Here is a 13627-nt window from a genome sequence, read left to right on the forward strand (position 1 = left end):
TGCACTTTATTCTGAGATTTGATTCTAGACCCTCCAGCTAAAGTAACACCTTTCCTGTATCTTCCCTGTCATTTCCTGTAGAAATTTTGTATGTTTGAATGAAATCATCTTCTAAACAGGAAAGAATATACACCCAGTCTAGTTAATTTTTCCTCACAGGACATTCCTTCTGTTCCAGCAATTAATTTGTTTGTGCTTTATTGCGCTCCCTCTGAGGCAAGTATGTCGCAATGCTCCAGTATGGTCTTACTAGTGCTCAATTGCAGTAACACCTTTACTCAAGTCCTTTTGCAATAAACATACTATTTGCCTTCTTAATTACTTGCTGTACCTACATGTTTACCTTCAGTGACTCACAAACAAGAACGCTTAAGTCTCTTGAAGTTCAATATTTCCCAGCTTCTTGTAATTTAAGCATTGTACTGCTTTTCTTTCTTGATATCTCAAAATCCTTATATTTCTCTACATTGCATTTCATCTGTGTTTTATTTTTGCCCACTCACTTAATCTCAATATTTTAAGCTTATTATTTAGCCTGTGTCATAACTGTAAGGTTGAATTGATCATGGTGCAATGAGGGCAAAGGGCCATCTGAGACCTAGGTGAACAATAGAACTGATAACGTATCCCCTTAAGCAACATGATTTACGGATTCAGACAGAATCAGAGGGGAGACTGTGAATGCAATGTCACGTTGGGGAAAAGAGTGAAATAGAGGGAATGAAAGATGGAAGGAAGAACAAGAAACTGTCAGCAAGAAAAAAATGAGGAATGTTATTTAAATTTGACATTTTAAAGCCAACACCAACCCTTGGTGTGAGTCGTCACAGTTTTTTCACTCTTAACTTGATGGCCCAGAGTGTTTGATTGCAGTGATTAACACATTTAATAAGGTGTTTGTGTTGTTAATAATTAGAGTTACCTTTCAATGAGCATTGCGGTGGCTTCTTGTGATGCAGTGGTAGTGTCCCTGCCTCTGGACTGGGAGTCCTGGGTTCAAGTCCCAACTGCACTAGAGGTGTGTTATAACATCTCTGGTCAGTTTGATTAGGAAAAATTAATAGTTAAAGGTAGCAACTTCATGAGAATTATGGAGAGACTGAGGGTGAGATACCATGTTTGAGAAGCTCATGTTACATATGGGCCGTAATTTGTGGTGATTTATAATTACTGGGCTATACCTCCCTTACTACATGTTTTTGGCTGATTTGGACATGAATAACAGAGTACATCATCAAAAGAGATGCAATTACCTTTTAAACAAAGTCTGGTCCAAAAATAAAGTTTGATATTTTGGCCACTCTATTAGAAGAGGCTCTGAAGGGGTTCATGAAAGCAATGGATCAATAGCATAAGAGATCGTATTTCTCGACCTAGCTCACTTGAATCAGGCCTGATATTTCGTAAAGACTTTCTGATCTAGAACGCTGAAGCGAATTTGGTGAAATAACTTGAATTGGAGCGAGGTGAGAGAAGGTACCTGTTGAAGTAACCAACCTCCGTGGTTCTTCTAGGTTGGGAACAGCATTTGCTTATTATGGACTGGTTCTAACCAGCTCAGAGCTATTGGAAAACAATCCAGTCTGTGGCAGTGAGGGAGCCAACAAAGGACCAGATGTGGTTAATACTTTGGAAACCTGCCATTGTAAGATGTTCGAATCTGCAGACTACCAGACCATGATCATCAGCACTTTAGGAGAATTCATGTGTAAGAAATATTATTCTGTTTAAAATGTTAACTGTCATTCACCCTTTCTCTTACATTTAATTTGTTGGATTTCATCCTCTGAAAGTGTTATCACTCTGAATGTTGTGTTGAGTTGGGTGAATGATCAAAGCTCAAGGATTGCCCTTTCTCATTCAAATGTCTTCAACATAGAATGTGACATGAGGTGATTAAAAAGACAACCATCTCACTGCCAAGAAAAAAAAAGCATTCTGAAAGATGTTACTGTAAAAAATGACTGATGAGAAATTAAATACAAAGCATAATCACAGGACATCAATGCCATATAATATCTACAGCTGAAAATGTGTTGCTGGAAAAGCGCAGCAGGTCAGGCAGCATCCAAGGAGCAGGAGAATCGACGTTTCGGGCATGAGCCCTTCTTCAGGAATGAGGAAAGTGTGTCCAGCAGGCTAAGATAAAAGGTAGGGAGGAGGGACTTGGGGGAGGGGCGTTGGAAATGTGATAGGAGGAAGGAGTTTAAGGTGAGGGTGATAGGCTGGAGTGGGGGTGGGGGCGGAGAGGTCAGGAAGAAGATTGCAGGTTAGGAAGGTGGTGCTGAGTTCGAAGGTTGGGACTGAGACAAGGTGGGGGGGAGGGAAAATGAGGAAACTGGAGAAATCTGAGTTCATCTTTTGTGGTTGGAGGGTTCCTAGGCGGATGATGAGGCGCTCTTCCTCCAACCGTCAATTTGCTGTGGTCTGACGATGGAGGAATCCAAGGACCTGCATGTCCTTGGTGGAGTGGGAGGGGGAGTTGAAGTGTTGAGCCACAGGGTGGTTGGGTTATTTGGTCCGGGTGTCCCAGAGGTGTTCTCTGAAACGTTCCGCAAGTAGGCGGCCTGTCTCCCCAATTTACATCATTTACTGCATCCGCTGCACCCGATGTGGCCTCCTCTATATTGGGGAGACAGGCCGCCTACTTGTGGAACGTTTCAGAGAACACCTCTGGGACACCCGGACCAACCAATCCAACCACCACGTGGCTCAACACACTTCAATTCCCCAACCCACTCCACCAAGGACATGCAGGTCTTTGGACTCCTCCATCGCCAGACCATAGCAACACGACGGCTGGAAGAAGAACGCCTCATCTTCCACCTAGAAACCCTCCAACCACAAGGGATGAACTCAGATTTCTCCAGTTTCCTCATTTTCCCTCCCCCCACCTTGTCTCAGTCCCAACCCTCGAACTCAGCACCGCCTTCCTAACCTGCAATCTTCTTCCTGACCTCTCCGCCCCACCCCCACTCCAGCCTATCACCCTCACTTATCACCCTCACCTTAACCTCCTTCCACCTATCCCATTTCCAACACCCCTCCCCCAAGTCCCTCCTCCCTATCTTTTATCTTAGCCTGCTTGGCACACTTTCCTCATTCCTGAACAAGGGCTCATGCCCGAAACGTTGATTCTTCTGCTCCTTTGATGCTGCCTGACCTGCTGCGCTTTTCCAGCAACACATTTTCAGCTCTGATCTCCAGCATCTGCAGTCCTCACTTTCTCAATATAATATCTACAACCAAGATTATAGCCTCAAAGACAAAAACGAATCATCACGTCTGCTTCTCTTATGAAGACAATTTGTTTTATGAAGAAACATTGAGCAGTTTAGGCTTATGCTTGTTACAGTTTAGAAGAATGAGGGGAGATCTAATTGGGGTATATATAAGATGCTGAAGGGGATTGACAAAGTACACATAGAAAGAATGTTTCTCCTGTGGCAATCCAGACTGAGAAGTCATAGTCTTAGGCTAATGATTGGCAGATTTAGATTAGATTACATTACAGTGTGGAAACAGGCCCTTCGGCCCAACAAGTCCACACTGACCCACCGAAGCGCAACCCACCCATGCCCCTACATTTACCTCTTACCTAACACTACGGGCAATTTAACATGGCCAATTCACCTAACCTGCACATCTTCAGACTATGGGAGGAAACCGGAGCACCCGGAGGAAACCCACGCAGACACGGGGAGAACATGCAAACTCCACACAGTCAGTCGCCTGAGGCAGGAATTGACCCCGCGTCTCTGGCACTGTGAGGCAGTAGTGCTAACCACTGTGCCCATTTAAGGAAGGTGATGGCTTGCTGGTATTAGAACTAGACTTTAGGGGGGAGACAATAGCCTAGTTATATTACTTCTGGAATGCTAATCCAAAGACCGAAGTAATGTTTAAGAGGGGCCATCGCTGTGCTCTCCTTTGATAGCTCAGCTGGTAGAGCAGATAACTGTAGTGTGTTGCAAATCTGTCATCATTATGTCGCCGGTTCAATTCCAGCTTGAAGGAGCATGAGCCACCTTTTGCTAGCAGGGTGATGATGGTATAATGGTGAGCATAGCTGCCTTCCAAGCAGTTGACCTGGGTTTGATTCCCAGCCATTGCAGTGTTGTGGTTTCTAAACTGATTTTTAGAGGTGGCTCAGTGGTTAACACTGCTGCCTCACAGCGCCAGGGACCCGGGTTTGATGCTAGCCCTTGGCTACCTGGAGTTTGCACATTTTCCCCATGTCTGCGTGGAGATCCTCTCGGTGCTCTGGTTTTCTCCCATAGTCCAAAGGTGTGCAGGTTAGGTGAATTGGCCATGCTAAATTGCCCAAAGTGTTAGGTGCATTTGTCAGAGCGAAATAGGTCTGGATGCATGACTCTTTGGAGGGTTGGTGTGAACTTGTTGGGCCAATGGGCCTGTTTCCGTACTATAGGGAATCTAATTAATTAAATTTACAACACAGATAAGGAGGAATGCCCTCGAACAGTTGTGAATCTGTGGAATCTACACTGTCCAGAGTTTAGTGGATACTGCAACAGTAAATAAATTTAAGGAGGTGATAGAGATTTTTAATGAATAAATGAGTATTTTTAATCAGTGAGGATGAAATGGAAGCAAAGCAAGATTTGGGAATGCTGGATGATAAGAGAAATTGGAAGTTTAGTCAAAAAGAGAAAGGAAGCATATGTAAGGTTTCAGATACTCAAATTAGACAAGGCCCTTAAGGAATATAAAAGTCGAAGGAAAGAACTTAGACAAGAAATTAAGAGATCTAAAAGGGACCATGAAAGGGACTAGGATTAAGGAGAATTCCCAATCCATTTTAGACGTATATTAGGGGCACAAGGATAGCTGGGAGAAAGGGTTTGCTTATATTTGGAATACAATGGGCTTGAACATTAGATTAGAAAAATATCTACAGGCTAGAGCAGGAGTAGTTGATACTGACCCATGGGTTTGACTTGTCATACAATATATTCATGGCTGATCTTCTGCCTCAATTCCATTATCCTCTTCATTCCCCAATATTCCTTGATGCACAGTACAGTAGATCCTCGGTTCAACCCATAGAATGAGCTGGACAATCTGATCAAAGCCGGGCAGCACCACAATTTCTCTTCGAGTTTTGCTTTGGAAGGAAAGACAAAGTCAGCTGAAGTTCCCTTCCTGACTGTTACCAAATGACTTGAGAGGGAGAGGGTACAATCGGAAGTGACAATATTTCAGTTGAATAAAGGGAACTATGGAGCGATGGGGGAGGAGCTGGCCAAAGTTCAATGGGGCAATACCTTAGCAGGGATGACAGTGGAAGAACAATGGCAGATATTTCTGTGTACAATGCCGGATCAGTTCATTCCAAAAAGGAAGACATATCCTCGGAGGAGGCATGGGTGGTCATGGCTGACGAGGGAAGTTAAGAAACATATAAAGTCAAAAGAGAAAAAGTATAATATCGCGAAGATAAGTGGGAAAACGGAGGACTGGGAAGCTTTTAAAGAACAACAGAGGATAATTAAGAAGGAAATACGCAGAGAAAAAATGAGGTATGAAGGTAAACTGGCCAATAATATAAAGGAGATTAATAAAAGCTTTTTTAGGCATGTGAAAGGCAACAAAAATGGTTAAGACTAAAATTTGGCCCTTGAAGACAGAAACAAGGGAATGAATATATTACGGGGAACAAAGAAATGGCAGAAGAATTGAATTGGTACTTCAAATCTGTGTTCACTGGGGAGGACACAAGCAATCTCCCTGAGGTAAGAGTGGCTGAAGGACCTCAACTTAAGGGAATTTATATTTGCCAGGAATTGGTGTTGGAGAGATTGTTAGGTCTGAAGGTTGATAAGTCCCCGGGGCCTGATGGTCTACATCCCAGGGTACTGAAGAGGTGGCTCGAGAAATCATGGATGCGTTGGTGATTATTTTCCAAAGTTCGATAGATTCGGGATCAGTTCCTGCAGGTTGGAGGATGGCTAATGTTATACCACTTTTTAAGAAAGGTGGGAGAGAGAAAGCAGGAAATTATAGACCAGTTAGTCTGACCTCAGTGGTGGAGTCTATTATAAAGGATGAAATTACGACACATCTGGATAGTAGCAACAGGATAGGTCAGAGTCAGCATGGATTTATGAAGGGGAAATCATGCTTGACTAATCTTCTGGAATTTTTTGAGAATGTAACTCTGAAGATGGACGAGGGAGATCCAGTAGATGTAGTGAAACTGGACTTTCAGAAAGCTTTTGATAAAGTCCCACATAGGAGATTAGTGAGCAAACTTAGGGCACATGGTATTGGGGGCAAAGTACTAACTTGGATTGAAAGTTGGTTGGCTGACAGGAAACAAAGAGTAGTGAAAAACGGCTCCATTTCGGAATGGCAGGCAGTGACCAGTGGAGTACCGCAGGGATCAGTACTGGGACCACAGCTTTTTACACTATATATTAATGATATAGAAGATGGTATTAGTAATAACATTAGCAAATTTGCTGATGATACTAAGCTGGGTGGCAGGGTGAAATGTGAGGAGGATGTTAGGAGATTATAGGGTGACCTGGACAGGTTAGGTGAGTGGTCAGATGCATGGCAGATGCAGTTTAATGTGGATAAATGTATGGTTATCCACTTTGGTGGCAAGAACAGGAAGGCGGATTACTACCTAAATGGCATCAATTTAGGTAAAGGGGCAGTACAAAGAGATCTGGGTGTTTTTGTACACCAGTCAATGAAGGTAAGCATGCAGGTGCAGCAGGTAGTGAAGAAGGTTAATAGCATGCTGGCCTTCATAACAAGAGGGATTGAGTATAGAAGCAAAGAGGTTCTTCTGCAGCTGTATAGAGCCCTGGTGAGACCACACCTGGAATACTGTGTGCAGTTCTGGTCTCCATATTTGAGGAAAAACATTCTGGCTATTGAGGGAGTGCAGCGTAGGTTCACGAGGTCAATTCCTGGAATGGCGGGACTACCTTACACTGAAAGACTGGAGCGACTGGGCTTGTATACCCTTGAGTTTAGAAGACGGAGAGGGGATCTGATTGAGACATAAGATTATTAAAGGATTGGACACTCTGGTGGCAGGAAACATGTTTCCGCTGATGGGTGAGTGCCGAACCAGAGGACACAGCTTAAAAATACGGGGTAGACCATTTAGGACAGAGATGAGGAGAAACTACTTCACCCAGAGAGTGATGGCTGTGTGGAATGCTCTGCCTCAGAGTGCAGTGGGTGCCCAGTCTCTGGATTCATTTAAGAAAGAGTTGGATAGTGCTCTCAAGGATAGTGGAATCAAGGGTTATGGAGATAAGGCAGGAACAGGATACTTATTAAGGATGATCAGCCATGATCATATTGAACGGTGGTGCAGGCTCGAAGGGCAGAATGGCCTACTCCTGCATCTATTGTCTCTTGACTTGTGTCTCTCTCTCGGTTTAGTATCTGGTGAGAACAAGGTTGGAATTGGACCTTTTCCCTTATGTGTCAAACAGATTGCTTAAATTGGAGCAAAAGCTGTTTCCCAGTAAAATTTCCATGCTATTAACTAATTATAAATGATACATTTGCCCTTCTAGATATGCATCTTAATTTTTTACCATAAAATATTTGTAAGAACTGGTTTATGGAAGTTACATGACTGGAATTCAACCAAGTCCATTGAACGAGAATCGAATTATTACAGTGACGTACTTAATTGAGGATTGTGTTTGTGAAAAGGTTGCGTGCATAATGAGTGACTTAGGTTATGTAGCGATTGTAATAGCAGTGCAGATCTTACATTAACTGTAAATAGGCATCTAAGATTTATGAAGAAAACTTGTCAATGTGTGTAACTTCTTTGTTTCTCAGTGAGATTTTCTGATCAAATGCATTCAAATATGTTGTCATGTTTTTAGTTTATCTCCTGCTCAGAATCATAGGCACTTTATTAAATGAAAGTTTAGAGTGTTCCTCATGGCCATCTCCAACATTGAGCAAATCGAGACTGTACACTGATTACACAGTGAGAGTCAGATTCCGTTTGCAGGTGCTTGTGTTTCAGTGGCTGTCGGTGTAAAATTAATACAATAACCAAAATGATTTTCTTCTGACACGTGAGACACATCAGTTGGCATTAACAGTCTCGGCTGTTCCTCGCACCCTGTTATTACCATGGTAAGATTGCGAAGCCATATTCCTGTGAAACAGTATTGGCCTAATTACAAGTGTGTTCTCACCTCACAGAGCCTTTGTCTTATTCACCCCTTTCAACATACAGCCTTACGGTTACTGCAGTGAAGTGAATTCATACAATATGAGCATGCACGCATTCATAATCCAATGTTAAAATTGATATGGGAGCACAGGAGAGACACCATTCAGCCTCTTTTCCCTATGCTGGCTCCTTGAGTGAAATATCCAGTGCGTCACTTTTCTCCATCTAAATAGTTTAAAATCTTTCCACTGCTTTCCCTTTCTAAACAAGTATGGAGGTAAATTTTCATCCAACCACTGCCACCCAATTGTAAAGCTGGCATTGCCATTATGGATGCTGCAATCACTGTGTTTTCTAATATGCCTCATAGCCTTCTGTGTTTTATTGGTCATGTTCTTTTGCTGATGACCTCTGCGCAACAACTCATAGAGTCTTAGCGATGTACAGCACAGAAACAGTCCCTTCAGTCCAACTCATCCATACTGACCAGATATACTAGACAAATCTAGTCCCATTTGCCAGCATTTGACCCATATCCCTCTAAACCCCTCCTATTCATATACCCATCCAGATGCCTTTTAAATGTTGTAACTGTAACAACCTCCACCACTTCCTCTGGCAGCTCATTCCATACATGCACCGCCCTCTGCATGAAAAATTGCCCTTTAGGTCCATTTTAAATCTTTCCCCTCTCACCTTAAACCAATGCCCTCTAGCTTTAGCCTCCCCCACCCCAGGGAAAAGACCTTGTCTATCTACCTTATCCATGCCCCTCATGATTGTATAAACTTCTGTAAGGTCACCCCTCAGCCTCCGATGCTCCGGGAAGAACAGCCCCAGCCTATTCAACCTCTCCCTATAGCTCAAACCTTCCAACCCTGGCAACATCCTTGTAGATCTATTTTGAACTCTTTCGAGTTTCGCAGCATCCTTCCTATGGCAGAGACTCACTAAGTTCATAAAGATTAATTTACCTCACCAGTCAGACCAAATCGCAGATAGTGACTTGAGTTAATTAGATGACCATTGATCAAAGATCACTTATAGTTTTCTGGTAGTTTTAAATTTGCTGGGAACTCCAGGCTGCATTGAGATTCTCAGAAACAAAGATCTATTCCATCTCCTTTCATGGTGCCACACTCCTGGACTGACACAGCTTCCCTTGGAGAAAATCTAGAACAGGAACATGACCTTAATCAGAGGAGTTGTGAGCAGGAATTATATGTTGTTGGGAAATGGCTGCAATCTTTCATCAGTGCGTTAAGATGTCAGCCTTGGCACTGTGGTAGCACCCACGCCCCTGAGGCTGAAGGCTGTGGTCTCAAGTTACACTTGAGGAACTTGAGCAGAAGATCGAGATCGTCTTCAGGCCCCAGTATTGAAGGAGTACTGCACCATCAGAATGTTGTCTCCTGAATGAAACATTATAAAGTAAGGTGAATGTAAAAGGTTCCAGGGGCACACTTACAAAAAAGAGAATTTGCCTTGTGTCCTGGTTAAAGGTCACATTCGCCCCTCAACAAACACTTAACACAAATGATACTGAATTACCATTTCTACTCACATTGGCTGCCAGGTCTCCCTGCATTACAACAGTGACTACACTTTGAGAATAATCCATTGTTATCAAGTGATCTTCTGATGTCCTGAGGCCTCAAAACCGGCATATATACTTACTTTTCTAAGGTGCCAAATGCACCATAAATAGCTCTCAGAAAAATCCCTTTGCCAGGTTAATCTCCCAAGGGGCTTTAGACTGATAGCTTTATGGTGATTCAGTGGCTAGCACTGCAGCCTCTCAGTGCCAGGGACCCAGGTTCAATTCCAGCCTTGGGTGACTGCCTGTGTGGAGTTTACACATTCTCCCTGTGTCTGTGTGGGTTTCCTCTGTGTGCTCTGGTTTCCTCCCATAGTCCAAAGACATGCAGGTTAGGCAGATTGGCTTTGCTAAATTGCCCAAAGTGCATGGGAAAAGGAGGGTTATAGGAGAGGATGGGGGTGCGTAGGTCTGGGTGGGATTTTCTTCAGAGAGTCGGTGTAGACTCAATGAGCTGAATGGCCTGGTTCCACACTACAGGGATTTTGAGATGCTCAGCTCATCGTAATCAATGGATCAACGCAACGCCAGACAGAAAATTTGGCTTTATTTAATAGTGCCCATAACAGTGAAAATTGCTCTTTTTTTACAAAAAAAGTTTTTGTTCAAGGTATTTGTCAGTAAGTGATTGGTTTCAGTTGAAACAGATAATGTCTTCAGCCTTGAATAGTCTCACACCAATACTGTCTACTTGATGACTGGCAACATGGGTGAGAAAGTGGAGGGGTGTCTCACAGAGAAAATAATTTGCATTCAATTAATTCCTCAATTAAACAACGTAAAGCCAACATCAAATTTTAGTTGTTTTTAATCGAGAGTTCCATTTATTTGCTTATAAATATCACAAGGAGATAATGAAACTCCCCAAACTAGTAATCTAGAGAAAAACCAAAAGAACTGCAGATGCTGGAAATCAGAAACAAAAACCAAAATTGCTGGTAAAACTCATTGGGTCTGGCAGCATCTTTGGAGAGAAATCAGAGTTAACTGAATTCTAAGGAAGGGTCACTGGACCTGAAGCATTAACTCTGATTTCTCTTCCTGGTAATCTGGAGATTTAAGATAATACTCTGTAGTTTGAATCCCGCTACAGCTGATGGTGACATTTAAATTAAGTTAAGGAAACTAGTCTAATGGTAATGGTGAGATGATTGTTGTGAAAATGTATCTGGTACACTAATGCCTTTTCGGAATATCTGCCATTGTCATCTGATCTGGCCTATGTGTGAGTCCAGAATCACAGCAATGTGGCTGATGTCAAATGATTCTAGCCATTTAGTTCTGGGGCAATTAAGGATGGACACCAAATGTTGACCTTGCTAATGACGTCCATATCCTTTTACAGAACTAAAATAGAAAACAAATCCCACATGCAGTTTGAGTTGAATTATTCCTCTTTTAGAATTTAGAATCCCGAGAGTGTGGAAAAAGACCCTTCGGCCCAACAAGTCCACACCAACCCTCTGAAGAGTAACCAACCCAGACCCAACCCCCTTACCCTATATTTACCCCTGACTAATGCATCTAACCTACACATCCCTGAACACTATGGGCAATTTAACACAATTCACCTAACCTGCACATCTTTGGACTGTGGGAGGAAACCGGACCACCCGGAGGAAACCCGCACAGACACAGGGAGAACATGCAAACTCCACACAGACGGTTGCCCGAGGCTGGAACCTGAGTCTCTGGCGCTGTGAGGCAGCAGTGCTAACCACTGAGCCACTGTGTCACCCTCCGTCCTGTCTTTATCTTATTGTCTAATCTCTTATCTTTCAGTTATTCCATTTAGCCCTTTTATCATTGAGTCTTTGGGAAGACGTCGCAGTTTGGCACTCACTATGGCGGCCTCTGGGATCTTTTTCCTCCTCCTTAACATCTGCAGCAGCAGGTAAGATGGCTATTGGCTACTGGTTCTCAGCCATCATCTCTTGGCTATTACAGGAAAGAGTTTTTTCACGATATCCTTTGAGTTCTACAGTCAAAGAAGGTGCTGCAAAATGGCTTCATGTGTCATGGATCTCCTTCATCCCTTCACCTAATTAGATCTGTTTCACTTTGCCTGATTTTCCATCTCCATGTTCTCCGTTATCCATCTATTCCTATCATTTCGGCCCCTCTTATCCTGCATTGAGTCCTTCACTGGTCCATTTACACTTGTGTTCTAGCTTCACCATAGCTGCCCTTCAACCTCTCCAACTATTACACCCCTTTTATATGCATTTTCCTTACTTTCACTCAGCTATCATTTGCACATAACCCCTTCTTTCTGTGTATCCCTTCTCTACCCCTAATCACCATCTTTTAGAGCATGGCCGTACATGGCAGGCTGCAAACTGTGATTGTGACGTTATTTTTGGTTTGACAGCCTTCCCGTTATTTACAAACTTGAGATCCAACTTGTGAATCACTTAGTAGGATGCCAGTGATCCTTGAGAAAGGCAGGAAGCATGTCATTGACCAAGTCTCATCTGGGAGTGCACACTTAGAAACAGTGTACATGCCAGTCTGCAACCCGAGATGGTTTTTGCTGAAGTGATGCCAATTTAGCAGCATTTTTGTGGTGTTTGCCACAAAGAAACTGGATAGTATTCCGGGCTGAAAAAGGAAAACTGCAGTCTTAACTCTTTTGGCACATGCTTCACTCCCCATGCAAATTGTTTCCCTGTAATTTGTGATTTTTATCAGCTTTGCCTTCCCAGTTCAGAATTTCTCTTTGCAAATGTCATCAGGTGAAGGCGTTAATTCTTCTGCAGCTGCAGGTATTTTATGTGCTGTTAGTTGATGTGAATCTGGCTTGTCATTGTCAACCATGGTCCAGTGGTGAGCATTATCATCAACTGAGTGAGTACAAGGCACGCTCAAGTGCTTTGTGCATCATCTAGAGTGACACTACAATGTCACATTTTTGCAGGTATCGTCTTTTCAAGAAGTTGTCAATTCTGATACTTAAGCATGTGTCATGCAGCAAGGGTTAGATTAGATCTTCTGAAATATCCAAAGTACTCTTCATAAGTCAGATTGTATCCACTTCAAACAAGCACATTATGCACTTGGCTTTGTGTTTGTACTCTTCTGAGTTGCAAAATAGTGCAATATTGGAGGATTGAGAGGTGCCCTATTTCAAATGGAAGGTTAAGATAAGGACCTCTCAGCTGGACATGAAAGATTCCATGACGTTGTTTCCAGGTGAACAAGAAAGTTGCCTCTGGTATCTGTCCTGAGGTTTCAGTTTCTCAACCAGCATGATCTGAAATGAATGATCCGGTCATTACCACATTGCTGGTTGTGGGGCATGGCTGTGTGTAAATTAGCACATTATGTAACTTGTTATGTGCTAAAAGTACTTCATTGCTTTAAAAAAATCACTTTTGAGAAGTTGAAAGATGACATTTAAATGTAAACACTTCTTTCTCTCCTAGGTCTGTGTTGACCACTTTACTTTTTATTCTCCGAGCCCTTGTGTCTGCAAATTTCACCATCATCTATATCTACACTGCAGAGGTAGGTAGGATGCAGGGAACACCCATTGCAAGTACAATGGGGACTGGACCCTGCCATGGAAGGCAACACTGTTATCTCTTCTGAAATGTAAGAAATCGTTTTGGGAAAATGCTTCTCTGTTCCAAGGAGCCTTTTCATTGTATTCACCATTAGAATAGCTTTGATAATTGCAACTCAATTAAATCTGCAGTCTGCTGAGTTCTGTAGTGTTCCATGTTAGCCCTAATGCTGAAGCAACCTTGGAGTAACTTTGGTGGAAGTAAGTGTGAGGAGAGATTGTGATAATCCCAAATCTGATCTAAGGCCCTATCACTGGATATTGGGAACCTGGAGATTTCAGC

The 13627-nt window shown here is 42.8% G+C and overlaps 1 protein-coding gene across 3 annotated transcripts in view; it reads left to right on the forward strand.

Annotated features, from left to right (window-relative positions):
• The window catches only part of svopl (SVOP-like), a 152116-nt gene that overhangs the window by 126800 nt on the left and 11689 nt on the right, over positions 1 to 13627 (forward strand). For all 3 annotated transcript variants that reach the window (XM_072552496.1, XM_072552497.1, XM_072552498.1), the window contains 3 exons: positions 1515 to 1708; positions 11562 to 11673; positions 13205 to 13286. In XM_072552496.1, coding sequence (XP_072408597.1) covers positions 1515 to 1708; positions 11562 to 11673; positions 13205 to 13286 — 388 coding nt within the window. The remainder of the gene's footprint in view (positions 1 to 1514; positions 1709 to 11561; positions 11674 to 13204; positions 13287 to 13627) is intronic.

This window comes from Chiloscyllium punctatum, chromosome 32 (assembly GCF_047496795.1).
Source record: "Chiloscyllium punctatum isolate Juve2018m chromosome 32, sChiPun1.3, whole genome shotgun sequence".
Classification (NCBI taxonomy): Eukaryota; Metazoa; Chordata; class Chondrichthyes; order Orectolobiformes; family Hemiscylliidae; genus Chiloscyllium; species Chiloscyllium punctatum.